Raw genomic sequence first — 25,780 nt, forward strand, 5'->3', positions numbered from 1 at the left:
ACTACGCCCTTCGTTTTGGTCAATAATTTACACTTGTTTTATTTTCCCTCACAAAATGAAGCAAACGTAAACTACTCACCCCGTCTCTACACCAACTTGTGTATATTAGATTCCTTTGATTGTTATAGTCAGATTTCTACTTGTTTCCCTCGTTGACCATGGTTAAATGTGGGATCTTACCCAAACAATGTTGGTTAAATCTTTAAAATTTTACTTAATTAACAAATTTAAACTAACTTGCTAATCATCAAAAGCTCTCTTAACAATACAAGCGTGGGTATAAAAATCAACCATTTTTCCTTTTTACTACTGCTATACTAACCTTTTTCACTTTTCACCCTCTCTCTCTTTTGACCCATCTAACTTCAACTATTCTCTCATTTTTGGACCACTTTTTTTTACTAACTTCTGCAATCATCAAACATGTATACTTCATGTTAATATTCAACTAATTTCAAACTTAATTTACCAAAAAAAGATTTCAAATCCATTAAAAAACTCAGTGAAAAGCTTCAATGGTGGTCTGAGTATCAAATGTAGGCCATATTCTCAATTGGGTATCTTTTATTCCTCCCTTTTTAATGATTCTAAGTTGAGGTGTCTAGTTTAGATGCAAGTATCGTGACAATAGGTTACGGGTTTTAATCCCCCTCCCCATATATATTGTATTTATTTGACACCCAAAGAAAATGATTCTAGGTTGAGGTTACTAAGTTGGGTATTTTTCTTTTTTCAAATCGTAGTTCTCTTAATGGCAAATCAAGGATATTACGTGAATTTTCCGTTATTTTAATTTAGAAAGTATGTAAATTTGAGTACTGGGTGTTTATTTACTATTGACTGATTTAGTGATTTATGGCCTACCTGTGTTTTTATGAAGTTCATATTGTTTGAATAGATTCTATGGTGTGTGTGAATGTATGTACCAAATTTATAATTATTGATATTAGATATTGGGGGTTTGATTTGGTACTTGCATATGATAAAGTGGGTACATAGGTTGTGTTATTAATGATGAAATGTTGCTATCAATGTATTAATTGAAGTGGGTATCTGACATTTCTCACTTCCTTCTTTAGTTGGTCTTCTTATTGCTTTTTAGTAGACCCTTTTCAGTTATCAGTTATAGCAGTCAACAATAGTACTTTATGATTTCAAAGTTGGTATCTTTGTGTTGTGTATATTGCTTGTTTCGGTTTTACCTCGCAATTTGCCGGAGCCATTGAGTCACTAGGGTACTGTTGTTGTTTTATCAATTGGGTTTTGGTTATTGGGGAATCTTGTCACTTAATTGTGTGATTTCATGTTGGATTTTTCAGGTTTGTGAATTGTGAACTTAGTTTAGCAAGGGTATCTTTGGTTTCTTTGTGTTGTTTATGTGAGGTAGTAAGGAAATCTCTGTTATTGCTTGTTTAGGTATAACCTTGCAATTTGCCGGAGCCCTTGAGGCACTAGGGTAATGTTACTGTTGTTGTTATATGGAAAATTTTCAAACTTTACAATTGGGTTTAGATTGTTGGTGAGTCTTGTCACTTAATTCAGCGATTTCATGATTTTTCAGGTTTGTGAATTATCACTTAGTTTAGTTGAAATAACTAGGCAGAGGTGAAGAGAGGAGGAAAGCTGCTGTTGAATTGTGATAGGGTGAAGCTGATATGGATACAGTTGATAAGGATAATTTAGTGGTAGAGAAAAGGAATGAAGAAACTTCAGATTACATTCAAAGTGGTATGTCTGGTCACTGGCAATTTAATGCCAGTTTGAGTAATTCGTCGATGGGGTTAGTTTCTGATGGGAATGCTATGGTGGGTGGTGGAGATGGAGTCGGTCCTTCATATTCCTCGGGTACTATGGCGGATTCTTTTGGTCAGTCAGTGTGGGAACATTCCGTCAACCCTGCATCGTTGGGGTATAGTGACATGAATGTTCATCGTGGTGGCACGAGTGCTTCTGATCCAATGTCCATGGTCAAAGGTGGCATGTTTGTACCGAACATGTCAGGGATGATGACTCATAGCTTATCTCAGTATCCTGGTGATTCTACTTTCATTGAGCGCGCTGCCCGTTTCTCTAGTTTTAGTGGGGGGCATATTGGTGAATTGTTCAACCCTTTTGGCGTTGAGCAGTCTGTGAATCCATATCTTCGAGGTGGAACAGTGACGCAAGGTCTCCAAGAGCTTCTGTCAGGAAATGCTATGAAAAATTTACTTTATAGACAGCCTCAAGACAGTGATAGAAATGTAGAAAAAACCTCCCAGGATGTTTCTTTGCCTCCAGAATATGGAGCTGTGAAAGGTTTCCCTCAGAAAAATGATTCAACGGTGGAAAGGAGTCACAGAGAAGCGAAGCAAGGTGTTTCAGTCTCTGGAAATGAGACTGATGAACCGGAACCAAGTCGTGGTGGCACTCGAGAAGATGCGGAACCTTCTTCATTTCAAGGGCTTGGAGCAAAGAAAAGGAAAAGGGTTAACCAGGTAGTTTATAAGACTTTCTGTGTTTTTATTTTTTCACTTCTGATGGTCATCATTCATTTACTTCTGTTTTTAATGGAGCCAAAGACGGACTGTTCTTTGGTTCAACGTTAGGATGAAATAAAGCAAAATAGTTTTGACTGCATTTCTCTTTACAGTGAAATTACAGTCATTCAATGAATTCTTGGCACAATTTCATTATGACAATCTCTGTAAGTTAGCAAACATGTAAGAGACTAAGAGTGCTTACATACGATCTTCTTTCCTTGCCATTGACGGGAGTCTTTGAGGCACTTTGGCAATGTTGTTGCTGATGATAGTCATTGTTCATTGATCTAAATACTGCGTGATTTTTTTCACCTTAGGATGCGGAGTCTGAGCACACTAATGGAAATCAGCAGCAATCTGGTGCAGCGGGAATGAAAGTTTCCGAAATTTCGAAGGGAGAACACAATTCAGCACCAACTGGCAATAAGACAAATGAAAAACAGAATTCTCAAAATTCTGATCCTCCAAAGGATGATTACATACATGTACGAGCGCGAAGAGGGCAGGCCACTAACAGTCACAGTCTAGCAGAAAGGGTAATTATCCTTTATGATTATGTAAGTGGGAGATTATTCTCCATCATAATAATTGATTATTATGTCTGTGATTGATAGGTCAGAAGGGAAAAGATCAGTGAGAGGATGAAGTTTCTCCAAGACCTGGTACCTGGTTGCAATAAGGTTGATATCTGGTTCTAGTATCACTGTATCAGTAAAATGCTGGTTTACAGTCATTCATAGTTTCTAATTAAATCAACTGTTTTTGCAGGTTACCGGAAAAGCCGTCATGTTAGATGAAATCATTAATTATGTACAATCATTACAACGCCAGGTTGAGGTACTGAATAGTCTGTCGTAGCTGGTCTGTTAGTGCTGTTACTTTCAATCGTTTCTGTTCTGTTCTGTTATGTCTTTGCTTTATATGTGTACGGAGTAGTATAAAGTGTATAAACTGTACCTATCGGTAGGAAAACCAACACTTGCATGTCCGTAACCCAGTAAGTCTTGTACGAGACCGTTTCAGTATAAGACCAGCTTAAATCCTTATTACTATTAACATTCTTCAGTTATTTATGAGTAATTAGCCTGTTCTCACTCTCAGTGAGATGGTCTCGTAAAATAATTAACGTCCTTATTCCACATTATTTTCTTGCAGTCTGAATTTCCTCTGTGTTTCGACTAATCATGAGATGAAAACATATCGGCCATCTTACATTTGTGCTTGTATCATACCTGATTCTCTTCTTGTGACTCTGTATTCTACAGTTTTTGTCTATGAAGCTTGCAACAGTTAATCCTCGAGTAGACTTCAACATAGAGCAGCTTCTTGCGAAAGATGTGAGTGTCATTGACTGTCTCAGTTGCTCGCTCATTGCCTGACAAAAAAGTGCATACGTATATGCTAGTTGTTTAACGCTGGCTTGACTGTTTCTCACAGCACAAATTTCCATCCCGATCTAGTATCGGAATTTCTCCAAGTATGCCAATGGCTTATCCTCCACTTCATCTCAGTCAACCGCCCATTTTACAGCCAGGCCTTCCTGGCGTTGGAAACTGTTCGGAATTGCTGAGAAGAACTATTACTTCACATTTGACAAACATGGGAGGGTACAAAGAACCCACTCATCAGGTAATTATACTCCCACAGTCCACATGTTATGTTTTCTTCAGCTATCATTAGTTTCCCTCAGGCTTTTGGTAACCACAAAATCTCATACGAGGTAGCCAAAATGATAAGATTATCACGAGACAATTTTACTCGTAAATTATTGTGACCCACACATAATCCTTCTAGTCTGTTAACATTTTTCATAACTTCTGATGACCAATTTAACATCGGCGATAACAATTTTACTTGGTCATTCTTTCGTATCATTAGTGATCATTTGACAACTGCAAGTGACCATTTTGGTTTAAATTGGAACTATCACAGTAAGCTGTCTAGCAGTCTGAGTCCGATCGTAAAAGTTTCATCTTAGTTCCTTCTTTCTACACGCCCCCTCGTGATTTTTCAGAATTTTGATTCGAAACCCATTTATATTTTTGTTCCTCCACAATCTCCTGATCACGAGTTTTCAATTGGTGATCCTACAGCTACCAAATGCATGGGAAGACGAGTTTGACAATGTTGTGCAGATGGGCTTCATTGCCAATGCTCCCGTAGACAACCAAGAAAAAAACTGTAAGACCTTTTACGATTTCCCCTTCTTTTTCTTTTTGAAAGTATCCCCGGAGTTCTTGTCGCGATGATTAGACGGTTTGCCTGAATACCATTTCCCATTATGTTTTTAGGTTCTGCAGATCAAGGACCTATGAAAGCCGAACCTTAACTAGTGTATGACCAAGCAGCATTCCATCTACTTTCATTAGATACAAACATCCGCGGGATTTCAACAGATCAAACAAACATCATAATGTTTGAAGTTCGCACCTTGGGTGCAGGCTGTTGTATAGTCGTAACTAATTTTCGACCTTTAGAGCCATGTACATTAAAGAAGAAGCCATTTGAAGGAGCAGAAGATGTCGAAGGGTTAGCTCCGCCTACGGTCTTCTATCCCAGGTTTTGTTATTGATATGGTCTTGATTTGCAATGATGGAAGGGATAGAGATCAGTGCACTTTGTTTTCATTAAATTGTGTAATCAAATGTAATTCAGTCCTCTTTTTTCTTGTATTTTTGGTGATTCTTGATCTAGAGTATAATTGTAATTCTAGGATGGCTGAAATTGATGATATAGATAAAAATTCTAAATTTCGGACCTTTTATTTGAACACGATTTCTAATTATAATTATTCGGTCTTGAGAAGGTGTGTTACAAACTTACAATTAAACCAATTTGATCTTATTGGTTTTGTGTTCGATTCCGTGGTAACACAATTGGTGTAAAACTTTGAAGAAGGGCATGTATTATCTTGTGGTTAGTATCCGACTCGAGCTAAAGTAAAAATTGAATGATGCATATTTCTAGAAATGAGTTATCATATGAGTAAATGACAATGTCTAATGAGCACTTTGATCAATGGTAACTCCTAGTGGTCTGGAGTTCGAGTCTTGGGGATGTAGTCGGGTTAGACCTCATGAGAGAGTTTTGCTGCACTTGTAGTCTTACTCCGACTCGAATATGGACTAAACCGGATGGTGCAAACAAAAAAAAAGTAATAAATTCCAAGCAAACACGGTAGAGTATTTGTCGTTGACTAATGGTCTGATATAGGGGTGGTCAAACATCCAGGCCAAATGCCGTGAATTCCATACAAACGTTCATCATTTCTCAGTTTGTACCTAGGATTACTATATGCACACTACATAACAGCATCAACAATCACAATTTCGCAAACTTACATAGTAAAGGTGTTTGTGAAACTAGGCATTTGCTCAAGGTGTGTGAGTATCTTTTCTGCAATCTGCTTCGTGTATGTATCTCCATGATGGAAAGCAGTCACCACTGAGACATAAAACAACTTATCCTGTGACAAAATCGAAAGAGACCTTTGTCCACCTTTCATTAAGAACTTTTCTAACACCCAAAGTGCTTTATGCCACAGACTTTTATCCTTGTGGTACTTCAGAGCTTTCATTATCTGCTGTATGGCATTGAGCTCAATAAGCATGCTCACACTCTGGTTTATGTCAACCTTATCGTCTACTAATGTCGATAATGCTGATAATGCAGCTTGAGCAACCTCTACATTGGGATTTTCCAAGCATAGTAAGAGCCTTTCAACAGCATTTGCTTCAATCAAGCAAAATGTATTTTGCTCAGAGCATACACCTTTATGAGCTAAACAAAGTTTTGTCTGAGTTTTCCTTGGTGCCCCGCACGCTAATATACCTGGAAGGTACTGGTGCACTGACATCTTTCTCTCCAACCGAGGTTGATTGGATAGATGAATTGATTGTGCCGAGAGTTTCTCTAGTCCAGTTGCCGCTAACCTTTGAACTTCCTCAACTGATGTTTCTGTAAGCAAGTCAGTGAACTCCCTGGTGAAGTTCTGATTTATTGCCAGAAATAGAATTTGAGAATCATACAATGTTGCTGTAAATCTTACTAGTATACCCACCAGCCCTTCCAAGTACATGCGTGAATATCTGTTTTGTCTTGTAGCTCTTCGTATTTCAAATATTGAATGCAATATTCCAGGAACGGTGTTCTTACTAGCCAATGCCGCATTGAGTGTGACGTTCTCGTGAGGAAGTTTAGCCAGCAAACAGACTGATAGAGCTTGCCTCTCTGTAATCTGACCGGGGTCCAAAAGGCTTTGAACAAGCCCCTCAGGTTGCGCATTTGTTTTGCATATTTTCTCGATAAGTAAATGCCCGATGTGAGATGAAAGTAAAGTAAGGAGTTTAAGTGCTGAAACTGCCATTTCATCACTCGGGCTGTTGAGCAGTTCAACTAATGTGTAACTTGATTCACTTTCCTTGACAGCAGACACAACTGGAGCTGCTGATTTGGTGGACTTTGCAATTTGATAGAGAATCCTTACAAGATTCAGTTTCAAATCATCTGATTTGGAGTTTTTAATGATGTTCATGATGTTGAAGACCACATAACCTGAAGCCATGGTATGCCTTTTACTATTTATCATTAAATTCTCAAGCTCGACTCCAGATTCAAGGATGTTTACCAGTACTGTTGAAGCTTCTTTTAGTGAGTCAGTTTGTTCACTCAGCAATTTCTGGGTAAACAACTCGTCAACAATGATTCTGACAATTCCAGCTTCTACTAATGTCTTTCCACAGGCCGGATTCGAGGATGTTTGTGCGAAGGCTTTGAAAACAGCCTTCCGTGTCAAACCATTTTCGTTATCTAGCATTTGAATGAGTATAGGGGACGTCCGTTCTATCACATGAGGCTTGCTGTCTTCTTCAAGTGTTATTTCACCAAGGTAGTTCACCATCTGCAACTTCCGGCCCAAATTTCCTGCTCAAAATAATTTTTCGATTGTCAACATCACTTTACAACTATAAACATTATCCAAGCGACTCAAGGGCTCCACCAAATGGCGGGTGGGTAGGTCTGATTTATGTAGCCTTTGCCCTGTGCTAACAACATGAGCACTTGTTTGACTTGTTTCCAGGTGACCGAAATGAGAGCCGTTTGGTGACCATTTCGCTTTATTCAATCATATCAACCAAGACTAGTTAATCTTGGGCATCATGGAAACGGAAACAACATCAGTATCACTTCACGTGACTAAATTTAGAGAGGGTTTTAGAACTTACCTTCAATTAAATTATTTAGCAGTGGTTCTAAGAATCCGTTTTCTGCCATCAATTTGACATTGTTAGGGCACTGCTCCAAATTTTTTAAAACTTGATCTGCTGCTTCTGAAGCAAAAGTGTCTAGAGATCTGTTGTATTTGGTTTGGACCAAGATCAAGATTCCCCCTCTGACACTACCTATCTTCTCTGTGAGTGATCTAGATTTGGATAGCTCAATTAGTAATAACAATGCTGCATGCCTAATAGGTTTGTAGCCGCTGGATAGTTGTCGAACCACTGACGCAATGGCTGGTGTTCTCCCAATTAACTCCTGCATATATAATTATACTTCAACTGGTAAGATATTCTACTGTTTTAATATCTTGGACAAACATTCAGATAAATCTCTTTTGTGGTGGTGGTGGTGGTGGTGGTGGCGGACCTAGAAAAGTTTGTTTCCAGTGTCCCAGTGAATTTTTTACAGATTTTTTTTTTGTTTTAAATCAATGATCTAACATATTTTTTAACATAGAAACCACGCCTTATGCACAAAAATATATTTATCGGTTTTAAAAATTCATTTATGAAAACTGATCTTGAGATAATTCAGTGTCTGAACCATAGAAATGGTGGAAATGTATACCTTTCCCTCATGTTCCATAGCCAGTTCTCGTATCATCTCAATTGCCATGCATCTCACATTCCTGTCTTTCGACTCCAGGACCCTGACAAGCAATGGTATTATTCCTATATTATGCACTTCTTTTATAATTTTGGGACTTCTTTGGCAGATGCTCTGCAATTCCTGTAATGCTTCAAGGATCATATCATCTGTACTTCCTATCGAGAAAGCTGCGCGAATGACTTTGAGTTGTGCACTGTCATTTCTGTCTCTCCACTCCTGAATTATGTTTCTTAAAGCAATATTGGGACTCATAGCTCTGCTTTGAAGCTTCTCTCTTGTAACTGGGCAATTGACGTCGCTAGAATCTCTAAAATCGTCAAAATAATCTGTGATTGCTTTTCTTTCATAGGTTACTCCACTTTGTATGGTTACTGGGTCTTCCATGATCTTTTTCGTCAGTGGACAGCAGAAACTCTGATATAGAGGCTCCGCATGTTGAGCCGCTATGGTCATACTCCCTTTCAATCTGCTACTTAATTTTGTCTTCTGTCTTTGGCTTCTTTGTCTTCTGGCTCTTAAGGCTTCCTCAATTTGTAGAGCGTCTATTACATGAGAATTTTCTGTGCAGACTATTGTGCTGATAGTATAGAGATCTTCTTCTATTGATACAGACTCAACTTCGGGATGATCCTCTACACGTGACGGGTTCTGTTGAACTGTTGTCATACTTCCAGCTAATGTGCTACTTATCCTTGTCTCCTGTCTTTCACTTCTTTGTCTTGCAGTCCCAAGGGCTTCATCATTTCTGCTGATAGAGTAGAGATCTTCTACTGATATGTACTGGTCTTCTGGGTGATCTTCTTTATGTGACGGGTTTTTTTGCAGGCTGTCTGGGTTGGATTCTGCAACTTGAAGGGTATCAAAGTTACATCTTCTCATGTCCTCTGAGAGGGAGGAGATTGCAGCTTCTGCAAATTTTTCGTCATTGAATGCTGACACTGGTATTAAAGCCAACGCTTCACCCATATGATTAATTATTCCTTGTAGCTGGTTTATCAATGTTTTCAGGTCGTGATCGGAAATATTCTGTCCACTTTGTTGCAGATCTCCCAGGATGCCTTTGGCCAGGTCCTCACTCTCAGATAAATACTGCTGTAACTTGATTACACTGTCCGAGTTGTTATCAGCTAGCTCCTTAAGTGCCAACGAAACACGGTAGTAATAACTTCCAATTTCATGGATGATGTTGCTTTCTAACTTTGCACTTTCAACAGATGCCATGATTTGTGAAAGAGAACTCAGGACTGATTTCACTGTACTAACCGCAATGTTCATATCTCCATTAAACTGTGGACATGAAAGTAAGAAGTTACATTGAATGTTACATACTTTCTACCCTCATCTAAATTAAAGATTAGGTTAATATAATATTTGTGCAAATTTGTTTATATAATTTGTTCCACTTTCAAGAGGCAAATGACTCACTACCCTTAACTGATACTCCCTCTGACTGAATAGGCTCTTTGAATCTTTAATTCTTTGTGAGGAATAAAAGGGCAGCCCGGTGCACGATGGCGTCCCCGCTAGGCGAGGGTCCGGGGAAGGGTCCCACCACAAGGGTGTAATTGGGGCAAGCCTTCCCTTGCCATTTTGGCAAGAGGCCGCTCCAAGGACTTGAACCCGTGACCTCACGGTCACAAAGCAACACCTTAACCGGTGTGCCAAGGCTCCCCTTCTTCTTTGTGAGGAATATTTTAATAAAATGAAAGTCTTTGAAGCGATGAGCTAATGTTGTCACATTACCACAATGCCTCAAGGCTTCCACAATTTGCAGACTAGGAGAGTCCAATTAGCAACACAGATAGGTTGTTTCCAGATATGTACAAGAGTACGAGCTCTTGTTTCACAGGGTAATTTTCTGATATACGAGACAAAATTAAGCAAAATTATAGTCAACCTATTAGTAGTCTCGGTACCACCTTGTCACATACATGTCGGGTCCATTAAAGTGATGGACCGTGCATAAGGGCTGAGAGAAGGTGGTACTGAGAGTCTGAGACTGGGTACCACCTGATGGCCAAAGTTAAAAGGTGTTAGAAAGAGAACATACCTCAGCTTGATCAGAGATGGTCGTCGACATGGCCGTAGCTCCTCTGATGTGTTGCTGATTTGTCTTTTCAAATGCTACTTGCTACTTTTATGGGAGGGTTTTTAAGAGAGTCACGCAAAGGGATGTGTTTGAATTAGTAAAATCTTGTTGCTTTCCAGCCTTTTTTACATAAACTTCCTCTATAATGTTTTTTAATCTAACCTGAACTACTTAATTAACTTTTCTCATAAGAAACTTGACTCAGTCTTGTCCATGCTGAAGTGAATGTGTTACTTTGACAATGTTTGTTTCTGTCTACTGACAGTTTTCTTGTTTGGCTTCTGAACAAGCACTCTTTTGTGAACTGTTAGGTGTTGATTGGAGTTATTAACAGTCTAAGGACGGAGCCAAGATAGCAAAATGGTACAATGAGGTGAGAAGCGGTCACAAAAATTTGTACCTGATACTACTTTTGTCAGCTACACAAATATCGCTCTTACAGCTACACAAACACAAGTAGTGAATTTTTATATTTTCTGAATATTTTGGGGTTCGGAGCAAAGTCCATTGTGGTAAATATCGACTGCGAAACTGCATCACAGCCGAGATATCAATGTTATAGGTTGGTTACCGACTTATCTCAACCAGATTTACGGTGATATTTTATACCAGCTAGGACCGAGATCAGACTAAAAAAACGATTCTAATATCAAGTCTTAATCCAAGATTCAATACCATGGTACTGTCTACCACCCCCTGCTCCATATACCTCCTCTGTCTGTAATGTTGCAGAGTACAGATTATAAAATAAGACAGTCTCACGTTGTGAGCGGTTCTTTTATTGGTTAAACACGAATTTATTACTATCAATAAACGAGTATTTTTATATATAAAAGGATCGTTATTGAATCACAAGTATTATTTATGCAAATCAGTCTCCTATAACAGTGTTTTGACTTTTTAGGCATTTATTTAATGATTACATAGACATCCTACGTTGTCATGATAGTCCCATCGTTATTTCTAATTGGCACTGTGATGGGAAATTAAAATATGGATTTATTGCAGTTAAAGCAAGAGACCTCATAGGTGGGTTTTGTTTTTGTACTTTACCTGCTCCCATAACAAGGATAAATATGCAATATATCACAAATATCTATTTACGATGGACATATTCAATCTGTCTTAAACAATAAAACAGGTCGAATAGATGGATGAGTCAAAAAGCAAAATGGCTAGGGAATGACAAACTCTTGTTATATGAAGTAGCATTTGACCCATTTTACACTTAAGACGGATATGGCCGTCTTAAGGGAGACCAACTGATATTACATAACCATTATGCCCACTATCAGGTCTCTTAGACCAGTTCAACGATGGTTTTTGGCTATTGAAATGTGCATTTGTGCTTACAATGAAACCCTCACCTCATTTAATACGATGTGAGACCGATCCTTTTGATTGTAAAATGTAAACCCCACGTCTCCACCCAGATACTAAACCCACTAACTCAAAATACACAATTTCTCATATGACGGTCTCACAATAAGATTATCACATCTAAGATACTTTATTTCACTTTTTTAACCATTAGTGGGTAGATATATATAGATGTGTATGGTTTCAAAATTAAATGGGTTGGTTTTACACTAATATATCATGAGACCATCAATCACACTCGTTTCCAATGTTCATGTTTAGTTTCACGCTTAGTTTTAAAAAAGCGCGCCTGAGGTGCGCCTAGGCGCAGTGAGGCGCCAACCAACCAGATCGCATCAGATGGAGATGCTCTGAGGCGCATGGAGTGCAAAAGGTGCAACTAGTGAGGCGCACCCAAAGCGCATTAGTGTGCAATTCCATATTTTTTTCAAAATTCTTTTATTTTACCGTTCTTTTCTCCCCCCTTATCCTTAATTTTCACTTTTAAAACATGTTAGCCCTCTTTAAAAAAAAAAAAAAAAAGGACTATTCTCGCACAAAATTCGATTGTAAAATATGGATGTTCTTTTGAAAAATCAGTGCACCTCGTGTGCAAAAGGCTTGCGCCTTGCGCCTCAGCCCCTTGAGACCCCATCGACTCAGTGCGCCTTGTGCCTTCTCAAACTAAGGTTTCACGATAACATTATTGTGAGACCATCTCATATGGGAATTTGTCCGGAAAACAAAGCAAAATCTGATACTTCTTACCTTAATTGCAGCCCCAGCAGCAAAATCTGATATTTTTCCAGTTGAAGAACTGTTACCCTAGCGATTTCCTAAAAGCAACAGTGATCAAAGCAACCCCCTCCCCAATGAAACCAACACATAAGCACCAAGAAATACAATTGATTTTTTTTTTTTTTTGGTTACAAGAAATACAATTGATATAGACGAGTATGATACCTAGGGGTTCGATATAGTCTCCATCTTCAACGTATTCATTTAATAAGCATTTTTGTTGCACTCAAAATCACGTCACTGACAACCATTACAGACTTATGTGCAAGTCCTGATTTTGTATTAATTCATATTAATTCACAGAACCTTCTTACTGTGTCAGTTATTTTGAACATTTCAATAAATTTGAATTCTTGAACCTGATTGAAACAAAGCGTATGTACATAATGTTCAAAGTCATGGTCTTAACTCTTAATAACAACATTCGACAACTGAAGGTCAGAGAGTATAACTTACACGTTGTAAGTAGTAAAATCGTTTGAGCAACAACTCCCACGCTCATCTGGAACTTGAGCAATTTTTTAAGGCTGCAGCAAAAAAAAAAAAAAGAGGATAAATTACCTTCATTAGCATCATACTAATGATACTCCGTATATAACTTCCAATATAAATAAATCAATATGCGAGTACCCATTATAATACATGTTATCGTGGAAGAAAAGCAACTTAGAAGGAAAACCATTATTCGCAGAAAATTACTGGTACTAAATTTGGAGAAGTGGTTTAACTGGTATCACGAGTAATGCTATCTACTCTCTTTCGAACCTTCTCCTCTTGCAACTATATAAACTAGTGTATATTTTGCTTAATTGGATGTCACGTGGAACAAGAAAAAAATATGGTATTTTATGTAATTGTGAACGGAGAAGGTTGGAGAGACCGTTGAAAAGAGAAGATAGATAACATTGCTCCTGTTATCACAGGCTAGTTACTATTCAAAGTGACTGACTGATCTATGTCAGAAATCAGCCTAGCTTTTAAAAACGGAATGCAGATGCCAAGCATTATGATCTTTGGGGCTCAAAATACAAGTACTACAAAAGTAGGCACTCGCATTAAAGAAGTTGTTCCTTCTGTTCTGTAGTTTTCTAAAGAAGATGGAGAACTCAAAGCGAAACGTGATAGAATCTTTTTAGAATTCAGAGATTTCTAACCAGTTTTGTAATCATTAGCCATAACATAAATATTTAAGTGCACATATGACGACCCATACATACCTGGAGTCTTGGGGTAATGGGGTGGACTTGCATCATCAGTCGCAGCTTTGAAATGGAATTGAGCACAAATATCTTCCCATAGACATCATTCAAAAAAGGCCTTGACTAGCACATTGCAAAGTTTCCTGTCAGGTGAAAGTCCCTTTGACAACATCACAGAGAGGAAAATTTTAGCCCCCTCAAGTGAGTTCCTTTTGCAAAGTCTATTGATGATAGCACTAAAATCTTTGATGGATACCTCAAAGCCCTTCTGCAACATGCAGTGAAAGGTAGAAATTGCTGTACTTATATCACCCTTGACACAATGTGCTTTTATTAGAGTAGTGTATACAGCTTTTGTCAAATTAATTTGCTGATTTTCTAGAGCGCACAATAATTTGTCTGCATCCCTTAGGTCACCATATACACAAAGGCCATTCATGAGAATATCATAAGTGACAAGGCTTGGTTGAACGCCATGAAGTAACATCTCATTATGCAATTGAAATGCCCTTTTCGGATTCCGTGCTTTGCAAAGGCCCTGAATGATGGTATTGTAAGTGACTTGATCAGGTTTCAAACCCTTGACATACATATTCTCAAGTACTTTAAAAGCTTCTTCCCACCTCTCTTGGCTGCAAAGAACTTTGATTAAGACAGTGTATGTCACATGAGTTGGGCTCACCTTTGCTGCCACCATCTCCCGAAACAGTTCAACCACGGCAGATTTATCCCCATAATCATAGTACCCATTCATAAGGGTGGTGTAAGTCACTGAATTTGGTACAAGTCCATAAGTTTTAATTGTTTCGAGCAACCTTCTAGCCATGAAAAGCTTTTTGCTTCTGCAAAACCCATACATCAAAGAATTGAAAGTGACTATACTTGGGTTCATTCCCCTTTCCACTATTTGCTGGTATAACTGTACAGCATATCCAATACAACCAGACTTCACATACCCGTTAATCATTATATTGTACAAAACAATATGCACACGGAAATTACAATTTGACAGAGTATCAAAATACATCCTTGCCTCTGCCACCATCCCATCATCAAATAAACCCGAAAGGATAGACCCATGTGTGAAAGAGCTGGGGAACATGCTTCGTTTGTACATGTCATAACATAATTGTATAGCCTTTTCTACTTCCCTTATCTTGCAGAGACCATGAATAAGAATAGAGTAGAAAATCACATCTGGTTTTACTCCCGTGGTTTCCATATCATCAAGCAAAGTCATTGCCTTATCAAGTTGCCCCATCTTACATAAACAACTAAGCAAAACACTATAGGAAATTATATTTAATGGTAAACCTTTTGTTATCATCTCATGGATCAATCGTATTGCGTCCTCAAGTTTCCCTGTCTGGCAATAACCACACAATAATATGTTGTAAGTTCTTGTATTGGGGTTCAAACCTTTCAACAACATTTTACGAACAACTTGGTCAGTTGCTCCTTCCAAACCAAGTAAATGAAACCCTTTGACAAGAGTATTGTAAGTAACAATATCTTGTTCAACTCCATACTTCTCCATGTTATCTGCACATTGAAGAGCCTCTTCCATCGATCCAACCATGCAAAGTCCATGAATAAGGATATTATAGCTGTAAGTATCGGGAATAAGTCCTTGTTTTAGCATCATGCTAAAGAACGACTTTGCGACATCAACAAAACCAGCTCCACAAAGAGCTGACATAATGGTGTTGAATGAAACAATACAAGCTCCGCCTTTTTTAGTCTCCTGCCAAAATTTTACAGCCTCGTGAAGCATTGATTGCTTGCATAGACCATCTATAATAATAGGGTTTGTATATCTGCTCTCTGTGACCCCTCTAACTTTTAACTCATCATAAATATCCCATATAAGGGCAGTGTTCTTTAAGTTTTGCAGCAAACTATTGTAGGTGAACACTGATGGTTGCATATTTAGATCTTTCATTGTTGCTAAAACAACAAAAGCATCACTCAGCATCTCTAATCTTGAATAACAGAATGCCAACATATCCCAAACCAAACTATGTGTATCCCAACCTGAGAAGCTTTTTCCAAGAACCTCAGATAGGAAAGGTGCTGAACCCAAACCTAATCAAATCACAAATGGTCCATGAAAAGTCATGTAACAATCATTACAATATTTGAAGTCTAACATCAAAACAACACACTTATAACCAACCCTCGTCAACACTACATATAAGTCTCACAAAACACCAAGAATGTTCTAGAGAATACTTGACTAGTCTTTTGGTTTTGCAAGATTTTACCATTCTCCTTTTCAATAATAATTATTTGATATATTATATTCAAAAATACATTAGTTTTCAAATAAAGTGCTTATCAACTACAGAGTACTTCAATTCTTGATTTGCCAAATGTGCATACACTTACAACTATGCTACATATAAGAAAACTGAATAAATGTACATGAGAATTATTTCAACAACGAAACAATCCTCTAAAGACAATAAGGTGGGGCTTAGGTTCTTAAGCACCCAGCTCCTAACCATGAAAATTTTTAAAACTAATAAATTTAGCAAGTCAAATAATAAAAATTGCAGACCTTCCTCGTGAATAATCCCCATGATGATCTCCCGCAAGTCATTAACCCGGTGCAATCGGGCTAAAACATGAGCAACTATAAACCCACATTTTATGGAATGTCGAAACCCATGATCCCTCTTCAGGATCCCATAAAACCCAACCGCTAACTCCGGCCATTCGAACTTCAGACGCTCTACCACTTCATCAACTGTATTCACATCCAATTTCCAAGCAATTGAATGATGGAAATAGCTCCCTGAAAGAAATTGATGTGTGCCATATCTTCTTAATCCGTACAGAATTTCACTAGCTGTGTCGACTGGAGCAGAAACAGTTACTAGAGGGGGACGCTCCTCGTAGAATACTGAGGCAACTGGGACGGAACCAGTGAGCTTAGACAATGGGTGAGCAAGACGATGGTAATGTCTCCATTGACGAAGACTACAGAGCATGGAAATTCAGGTAGTCCTTTTTAGGGTTCAAGGTGTTTTTCATGAAACGGAGTGAGCATATTGGAGCTTCAGGGTCGGGGTTATGCAGTTGCCGACAGAAAATTACAGGAGGGGGGCTGCACCATAAGATCAATAAAATGCAAACATATCAAAATGATCATTCCATAAAGTTCATCCTCGCCACTAGTCGTCATTACACAGCGACATAACGTCTAAGCGGACACGGATTCAACAAAAATCCAAGACTATCCAACAATACATCATCGTCACTAACATGTAGCTATAAATTCTAAAACCAACACTGGCGGCGATATCCTTACTAACAAATTAATATCAAAATCAACTAAATTTACCTAAAATCAGAGAATTAAATCAATTCAAAATCGTTAATTAGGGTTTAATCGGGGATTCAGGTTAAACGCAGAGCTAATCAATCAAAGAACATTAATCAGACACAAAAAAAATTAAGTACCAAAGATTTCAACTGATAAATGAACGCTATTATAAAATTTAATCTGAAAATTCAAATTGATAAAAGAAGAAGAGAAAAGTTGAGAATTTACCAGAATTTGGAGGCGATTGCCGTCAATGATAGAGCGAAAGAAGAGGATTTGGGCGTCGATTAACATAAGAAATTGGATTCTAGGGTTTGTTACATGGATTTTGAAGATTAGATTAGATTAATTGAATTGATGAAATTCTAGGGTTTTAGAGGAAGAGGGGAGAAGATGAACATGGGGACGAAATGTTAGGGTTTATGGACCGTTGTTTTCGCGGTATTTTCAAAGATTTGCAGGGTTTATCAATTGAAGAGAAGTACTAATTTTTGTAGGAATCAAATTTATTTCTTAAAATGATATTCACCTACGAATTAATATGGGTATTTACATAAAACACAGGTTAATTTATACGGAGTATTTTATTGAAAATGATATGTTTCTTGGAGAAGAATACAATGCTAGATACTCGCGTCATAATGGTGCATGTGTGTTATGTTTGGATTTATAAGGGTTTTTGAATTCGGCATAGACGACATTTTGAGAAATAAATTTGATTTTAGCTCAAAGTGGTAAATTTTACTTTATGATCTTAAACATTATTTTTGATAAAGATCATATATTATCCTATATGCTTTAATCTTGCGAATGCCCGATATGGGAAAGTCATGATGTAGTTACATTTAACTTTAGTATATGTTTGTGGTTATTATTGAAATATGAAAACATAAATCTTGCTTATCTGAAGCTAAAATGGAGTTTGGACGCAATTGGTCATTGTTGTTTGATGTTAAAAGAGTCCTGTGAGATAGGTTAATGTCGCCAAATTGACCAAATCTTGCCGGATCCTCTGAATAGGTGGTTTTTTTACCAAAAAAAAAGATAAAACAAAGGTAGTCGAAAGCAAGAAAAATAATATAAGATAGTCTTTTTACAAATACCCATAAATATAAGGTAGTTTTTGACAAAAAAACCCTAATATTTTAGTAAAAAAGTTGCTTCTACGATATTTTTGTATATTTGTTGGACTAAATTGAATATGGAAGATCAAATTGACTAAGACACCCCAAAATATAATAGGTAAATAAATGGTATGAGACAAAAATAAAGCGATCTTATTTTATATTTATAAAGTTAATGTGTTGATAGTTAATTAATTTATTCTTGAAGTGAAACTGAAGAACAACTAATGAAGTCATGGAAAATATTCCACCATTTTTTTGATTGAGACGAAAATATTGACGCATCAAAAGTTGGAACAATACTAGCCTAGGATGGAGGGCCTCATTATTAAGTATCGCACAGGACCCCCGAGAACTCAGGGACGGCCCTGCATCTAAGTTTTGATGGATTATATTTTCTTTTACGTGATGGAACATCATGGTTTGCTAAGGCACAAGATACTAAAAAATATATTAAATTAGCAATAATGTCATAATATTATCTTATTTATGGAGATGTCTCGACTCTATGATACGGAGTATACATACACTACTATACATCTCATTACGTAATAATGAAAGTGGAGTATTGTGTGTGGTTGTTTATAATCCTAGATGCATAACGATTGATATCAAAAAATAGAGAGATTCTAATTTGGTTGTCATATTCCTTTGTCTTGCTTTGATTTTTCTTAGTATGACTTGGTGATTGATCATCAGATGGCGTTAGAAAAATAGGTGATGTATCTAATAACTTAGAGCAGATTTTCTGTCCATTTCATGTAGAAATTCTTACCATTTTTATGATCTGATGGATGATGTGTCGTAAGATAAAGGTAATAGGACATAAAAGTGAGGCAGAGAATCTCCACTCCTAATAACTACTTCTCGTCTTCCGATTTTGTATGTAGGCAGGTGCGGATGTGAAAGATGGTTTGAAATATTCAATCAAAAACGTATGTTTCATCTTTGAGATACGAATGAAGTAGCTCACCTCATTTGCTCCTTGTCAATGAAGCACCAACTTATGCTTACGTTTCCTAATAATTAATTAATGTAATTTTTTGGAATTTTGGAACTTGTTAAGGTGTGTTTTGTATAACTCAAACTAGTAGCGGAGTTAAGATTTATAGTTAAGGGCGAAAATTTTCAGCGGGGTTGGGAGAGGGCGAGTAATAACATCACGTAATTTTTTTTTTTTTAAAAAAAAACAGTAATTTTAATTTTAACTTTCAAAAATTTTATTGGTCAACGAGGATGAGTACCCCTATTAGCCCTCTAAATCCGCCAATGTCCAACCAACAAATAATATAAATTTTTATTTTTTTAGTTTAAAACCATAAAAATGAATTTTACTATTGAATTCTCATATATTTGTTACTCGGACTTCTTTTTAAAATAGTTATTTTTTGGGATTTTTCTACGTGGTACTCTTGAATTTTTTTTGAATTCTACGTGGTACCTCTTGGTAAAAAAATCAATCAAAAATGCATAAACTAAACATTTAAATGATGAGGAGGATTAAAGCATTTTGGGTATTTTAAGATGTTTTCATTAAGTTTAGGTGTATCGGCAATATTTTTAAAAAGTGATGGATACCATGTAAAATTTGACAAAATATAAGGGTACCATGTAGAAAATTAAAACCCTATTTTTTTTATCCTGATATATAATCTTTGCATAATAACCATGACTTGTAACATTTGATAAATTTCTTGGAATATTCATAAAATCTCATATCTTGGAAAAAAATTGTCTGTGATTATTAATTATCAGAACACATGAGGTCGATAAAGTCGCTGACTTTAGGATCAACCTAGAGACAATACATTAGAGAATCCTTTTAGTCCAAAACCTCTTGATTACAAAAGAAATATTTTAGGTTAATGATGTTGTTCTAACGTTACCATCATCCAAAGCACAAAAAAAACCCGACACTACTAGTGTCGTTTTATTTCGAATTTTATAGGCAAAATGTCGTACAAGATGGCTATATCATAAGCATAGTGGAACCAACGACATACTAGCTGTAAGCAAATGACATGAATCATGCTTATTATTATTATTAGTAGATGAAGAAATTAAAACCTAGGTCTATTTTAAGTAGTGCGTGATCTAAGCTTAATCATTTGGCTTCCCTAATAATTCATCTTAATTATATTTGATTACAATTGGTTTGGGACCATTTTTAATGATTGAAACATTATATAATACTAATATCATTAAAACTTACGTAGTAATAACTCGCTAAACACAAAATCTTGTTTAAGATGGAGATATCTGATTTATAGGTAAACTGGATATTACTTATTTAGATAGATGAGTACAAAAACAATAATCTACAAAATAACAATGTTTGTCTTATCTATTTAAAAGGGTAGTACTTCAAATGTTAAACAAATATCTCCATCTTAAGAATCGTCTGTTCATCAAATATATCAGGTAGTACATCTGCGAGATACCTACAAATTTAAATGCAATTGTTGTATGATAGTATGATACAATATTGTTGTAAGAACGAACAACACTAATTATCTTAGAGAAGTCTCATGATCATGATAATATTATTGTAAAACGACTTATCACACAATCGAAAGATGGTTAATTTTGTTTTTCTTTTTTCTAAATCATTTTTCTTTTATTATTAGTGAGTATGTCTTACAATACTTTCATTATAAGGCGATCTTACTGAAAAATTATTCAACTTTTTACACCGGACTTAAACAAGACTTAAAACATTATACTTCCTAATGTTTATTTCTTATATTCAACCTAAAGGTCACCTAATCTATATATCTAGATTAGACTATTATAGATATCTCACAACTACTTTTTTTTGTTTTTGCTTGGGAATAAAGAACTAAAGAGGAAAAATAGTTATCAAAGGCTATAATGAAACTCACACTTCACCAACCAAACTTTTTCCCTTTAAAGATCCCTACTCAAGGTACCATAAAATCTCAAATAATCCCTCCTTTTTCCATCTACCAATCCATATATCCACTAACATATCTAATTTCCTAATTTATTTATATCCATAAATCTAATTTATATCATCTAATTTATTTATTTATTTATTTATTTTAGTATTCTATTTTTTTTTTTTCATTTTATGCCCTAGATGTCCATTTTTATCTTTAATTATAATTTATATTAATAATTTGTGCTACAAAAATAACAAAATATGTCACGAGTAATAAGTGTAAGAAAACAAGTTGTAGAAAAGAGTAGTAAAGTGTTTAAAGACAAAGAAAAAACACAACAAAATAATAATAATAATAATTTGTCAAGAAATTTGAAGAAAGTGTATCCCTTAGGTACAATTCATAGGAGTAAATCATTGCTTTCAATTTCACCATTATCTTTGTCACAAACCTCAACTGATTCTTCCTTGACCGATAAGTCATCTTCCTTGGATCATAAGATATCGGGGTCTCTTGATACGCTTCGCGCTATTAAGACTACTCCTAGAAGAAAAGAGTTGGCTCCGGTGGAGGTGGTGACGGTCACCGTCGTGGTGGATAGTCCTAAGGGTTGTGATGGTGAAGAGGTTAAGAGATGTCATTGGATTACCAAAACTAGTGGTAAGTAGTTTAAGTTTATTATTACTCATTTCGTACCATTCAATTCATTTGTTTATGTTTTTTATTCTTTATTATATGAAAATATTTTAGTCAAACATAAACAAATAATTCAACGGAATTGAAGGGGTACTAATTATTGTTATGATTTATTTTTTTATACAAATATTACTAAAGTCATGGAAACCAACTATAACTATTTATATCATCTAGATTTCCATTCCTTGTTCTATGCTTGTTCATTTTCGTAGTTATATTATTATAATACGAGTATATATATTAATTTGACGTAGGTAATTTCATTTACGAATTAAAACAAAAGTTGTGTTTTGAGCATACGTACCATGAGAAATATATGGGCAGGAGCGTCTTAAAGTAAATGGAGGCCCGGTGCACCACAAAAATATGAGGCCCCAAATATGAATGCACATATACTATATCTCGAGTTTTGTGTTAAATTTTATCAATAAAGCTTGTAAATTTGGGGTTGGCAAAAGCGGAGGCCCGGTTCCGCCGCCCGTGGTTGCTCGTGGCCTTAGACACCCCTGTATATGGGAACATTATATTGCTTAAAATTGTCATGGTGCGAAACCAATATGAAACTGATGGGAATAGTATCTACTTTCTCGTGTCCCTGTAATCATTTGTTTACGTTTGATAAAAAAATCTCAAAAAAAAAAAAGGTAAACACGTAATTAAGACGAGGAGTATACACATATTAGATCAATCTATGTGTATATGGGAGAAAGTTGACATGGCATATTGTATCCTACGTGTTCACCAATTAATTAAATTGTTCTTGTGACTCGCTTCAATATTATAATAACGATGAAAAGTTGAATAACACGTTGTCATAGACCTGGCCTAATTATAATTATTTTATCGCTCTAATTGTTTTATCCTGCTCGAATCTGGACTACACTCGCTAATGGTATACACCAAAATAGACCTTATAGAGTTATAGTCATTGTTTGACTCTTATCAAAATCCTAAACCACAAAATATTATCGTTACGTGTTATAAGAGCAACAAGTTCACATAATCATTACTACTCTACAAGTTCTATTGATATTACTACAACTCTACAAGTAATCATTTTTTCTTGAAACATAGCATAAGAGAATGCATACTCTTCTTAATTAATTTTATATGAAGACTAATTAATACGGAATAATTTTTTTTTTGTTTGATGAAAAATGGACAGACAAAGGATATGTATCCTTCCACGACCAACAATGGGGAGTACCGGTGTATGATGACAAGTAAGCATCGACTTCATATATAAATATTAGTGTTTGTTACATACTCTGTAGTCCGTACTATATAAATCCACCTTATACAAGCAACTATGTATAAATTTCTCTTGTTTCTAATTAATCACAATGAAATTAAATATATCAGAAACGACAATTTCAAAAATTTAAAACAAAAATTACGTAGCAATTTTAAAATTTCTTGTTGAATCAGTATCCTCTCTCCCTCGCGCCATCGCGATTCCTAACTATGATATGTATGGACGACCAATTTTGTTAAACAGTCAATTATTTGAGTTGCTCTCAATCTCTGGTATGTTGATGGATTATAATTGGACTGAAATTCTTAAAAGAAGATGCCATTTGAGGTAAGCACTCAACTTTCATGCATATTATTTACTCTCTACGATTCAATATTTATTTACCTTTGATTAAAATAACCTCAAAACAAATCGTAATTTTTACATTTTAACTTTTAACGTTGTGCATGGTTTAGAGATGCTTTCGGTGGTTTTGATGTCAACTTTGTAGCACAACTTGGAGAGAAAGAAATTTGTGAAATAACATCAAATAAAGAACTTGGACTTGCAGAGTGTAGAGCAAGGTGTATTGTCGACAACGCTAAAGGAATAATTAAGGTAACTTTCTAATCAAGTACTCCGTAACTAGTTTAGATCTTGCGCAATATTGCGCGGTATTTATAGAATTTTTATTTTTAAAAGAAAAAATTTAACTATAAAACTATTCAAAAAATTGAGTAATGTCATAGAAATATATATTTATAAACAAAATTAATGAAATTGTTTATAATTTTTTTTATTAGCATATCATTTAGTTACAATTTAGTAAGAACTAACTTTTTATCACAAAAATCTTAGAGATAAATTTTTAATAAGGGGTTATATCAAAATAGGAAAGTAAATAACAGATTTTTATCAAAATAGAAAATGTGGTTTAGGCGGGAAAACTTAAAACTTTTCATATTCTTTTAGTAAATAGGGGATTATCTAGGTTTTAATTTTAAACCTATAAATATTACAGAGTATTATATACGGAGTATCAATCATGATATCATGTTTCGACACAAATAAAGTCAGCTAGACTAAACATAATCACTTCACTGATGATATTCATGATCTGGATTTTAAACTCGTCTTTTACTGGCATAGTTAATCAATGTACCTAACTAATTTACCTAGTTCATCGTATCTCATTATCTAAAGTGGAAAAATCAAATATAGTAGACTTAGAGACCGATATTCAATATCTTTTTTTTTACTAAATATTAGAGAATATTTATAACTAATTATAATTCCGAATACTAATATTCTCTAATACTAAATACACAACCTAGACACTTCGATTCACGTGTCCAAAATGTCCCAATGGTTAAAGTTAAAGCAAATTTTCAAATATTTAAATAGCTACCCATCGATTGTAGACAGATTTTCTAATTACTCGTCTAAATACTCCCTAACATATACAAAAATGACAGGTAATGAAGGAGTATGGATCATTTAGCAGCTATATATGGAGATATTTCGACTTTAAACCGATAATTAACAAATACAAATATCCAAGAAATGTGCCATTAAGAAGTCCAAAAGCTGAATTAATAAGCAAAGATTTAATAAGAAGAGGGTTCAGGCTAGTTGGACCGGTGATATTACAATCATTTGTTCAAGCAGCTGGCATGACAATTGATCATCTTATTGATTGTTTTAGATATAATGAGTGTGTTAGTCTTGCTGAAAATCCTTGGAGACATGTATAAATTTATTTGTTTATTGTTTTTACATTCCCCGTCTTAATTATGTGTTTACTTTAATTAAAGATAAATACATGATTGAGACGGGGAAGTATTATTTACATGCATATATTTGTATTATAGTATATTTGAGAGAAGAGATATATACAAACTCGTGTTTATTTATACGCAAACGAATATATATTTTTTTTCTTTTGTTTTGTTTCTTTTTATATATACGAAATGATTTACTAGAAATTTGAAATGGTTAATATAAAAAAGTTGACGAAATAAGCGCACTTTGTTATCTACCTAGTATAAAAGCTAGGTTCTTTAAAGGCTTCTGATTGGCCGATAAAATTCATAAAATTGACTTTGTATGGCCCCCCCATGTTTTACTTCTCATTTAATTACCCTCTCTCCTCTCTAATAAATTTTTACTCTATTCTTATTCAATTGTCAATTCTTAATTATTCAAATTCAATAATTAGTGATAATAATTGTAAATCCGTTATCACTCTCCAACCCACTTTAAATAATCATCTTGACTTTTAATTTCAACAAGTCAATTGTTACATAAAAAAAATAGTTTCATGTTCAAAGAAAATGATGTTTAAAAAAGAAGTACGGAGTATAGTAAATAAATATAAATTCCTTAAAAAATAATATCTTAATAAAAAAAATACCAGCTATCTAAAAATATTATGTGTATAATTATTTTGCGGAAATAAATCTAATCATTGGGAATACATCGACCTATTTAAAAAAATTAAATCACCATAATAATTATAATTATACTACTGAATTTTTTAAAAACTGTATATTTGAAGGTTTTCGAAAAAAATATTGATAAATCTTTTAAAATGAAAAAAATACGAGTAACAATTAATGTAGAAGTGGAAATTTTCGGAGAAA

At 35.3% G+C, this 25,780-nt stretch overlaps 4 protein-coding genes across 12 annotated transcripts; 2 read left to right on the forward strand and 2 right to left on the reverse strand.

The window, feature by feature from the left end:
* Positions 1 to 317: 317 nt before the first annotated feature.
* On the forward strand, positions 318 to 5,286 carry LOC141598857 (transcription factor bHLH49-like). 6 transcript variants are annotated; one of them, XM_074418667.1, is made up of 10 exons: positions 318 to 557; positions 1,320 to 1,456; positions 1,562 to 2,474; positions 2,837 to 3,055; positions 3,134 to 3,199; positions 3,288 to 3,356; positions 3,785 to 3,856; positions 3,957 to 4,148; positions 4,613 to 4,700; positions 4,811 to 5,286. In XM_074418667.1, exons 3-10 carry the CDS (start codon positions 1,656 to 1,658, stop codon positions 4,846 to 4,848), a joined length of 1,563 nt encoding a protein of 520 aa, XP_074274768.1. In that variant the 5' UTR covers positions 318 to 557; positions 1,320 to 1,456; positions 1,562 to 1,655; the 3' UTR covers positions 4,849 to 5,286. The 6 variants fall into 6 exon arrangements, with proteins under 6 accessions (XP_074274768.1, XP_074274771.1, XP_074274769.1 ...); XM_074418670.1 differs by having other exon boundaries at positions 325 to 536; XM_074418668.1 differs by lacking the exon at positions 1,320 to 1,456 and having other exon boundaries at positions 325 to 557.
* A 469-nt stretch (positions 5,287 to 5,755) lies between these two features.
* Positions 5,756 to 10,792, reverse strand: LOC141598859 (putative U-box domain-containing protein 42). Its single transcript, XM_074418672.1, has 4 exons — positions 10,459 to 10,792; positions 8,367 to 9,695; positions 7,745 to 8,054; positions 5,756 to 7,442 (listed from the first exon to the last, which is right to left on the reverse strand). The coding sequence occupies exons 1-4, from the start codon at positions 10,486 to 10,488 to the stop codon at positions 5,857 to 5,859; spliced, it is 3,255 nt and encodes a 1,084-aa protein (XP_074274773.1). The 5' UTR covers positions 10,489 to 10,792; the 3' UTR covers positions 5,756 to 5,856.
* Positions 10,793 to 12,979: 2,187 nt separating this feature from the next.
* On the reverse strand, positions 12,980 to 17,821 carry LOC141598860 (uncharacterized). 4 transcript variants are annotated; one of them, XR_012523647.1, is made up of 5 exons: positions 17,410 to 17,821; positions 16,414 to 16,962; positions 13,872 to 15,938; positions 13,111 to 13,181; positions 12,980 to 13,013 (listed from the first exon to the last, which is right to left on the reverse strand). XR_012523647.1 is itself a non-coding variant. In XM_074418674.1 (5 exons), the coding sequence occupies exons 2-5, from the start codon at positions 16,844 to 16,846 to the stop codon at positions 13,176 to 13,178; spliced, it is 2,373 nt and encodes a 790-aa protein (XP_074274775.1). In that variant the 5' UTR covers positions 16,847 to 16,962; positions 17,410 to 17,794; the 3' UTR covers positions 12,980 to 13,175. The 4 variants fall into 4 exon arrangements, 1 of the variants encoding a protein (XP_074274775.1); XR_012523648.1 differs by having other exon boundaries at positions 12,980 to 13,181; positions 13,872 to 14,013; positions 14,110 to 15,938; positions 17,410 to 17,794; XM_074418674.1 differs by having other exon boundaries at positions 12,980 to 13,181; positions 13,872 to 13,976; positions 14,110 to 15,938; positions 17,410 to 17,794.
* Positions 17,822 to 21,385: 3,564 nt separating this feature from the next.
* Positions 21,386 to 25,059, forward strand: LOC141602371 (uncharacterized). The gene is made up of 5 exons (XM_074422668.1): positions 21,386 to 21,868; positions 23,070 to 23,127; positions 23,403 to 23,486; positions 23,615 to 23,756; positions 24,614 to 25,059. The coding sequence occupies exons 1-5, from the start codon at positions 21,469 to 21,471 to the stop codon at positions 24,890 to 24,892; spliced, it is 963 nt and encodes a 320-aa protein (XP_074278769.1). The 5' UTR covers positions 21,386 to 21,468; the 3' UTR covers positions 24,893 to 25,059.
* The last annotated feature ends 721 nt before the right edge of the window (positions 25,060 to 25,780 follow it).

Source organism: Silene latifolia, chromosome 9 (assembly GCF_048544455.1).
Source record: "Silene latifolia isolate original U9 population chromosome 9, ASM4854445v1, whole genome shotgun sequence".
In the NCBI taxonomy this organism is placed as follows: Eukaryota; Viridiplantae; Streptophyta; class Magnoliopsida; order Caryophyllales; family Caryophyllaceae; genus Silene; species Silene latifolia.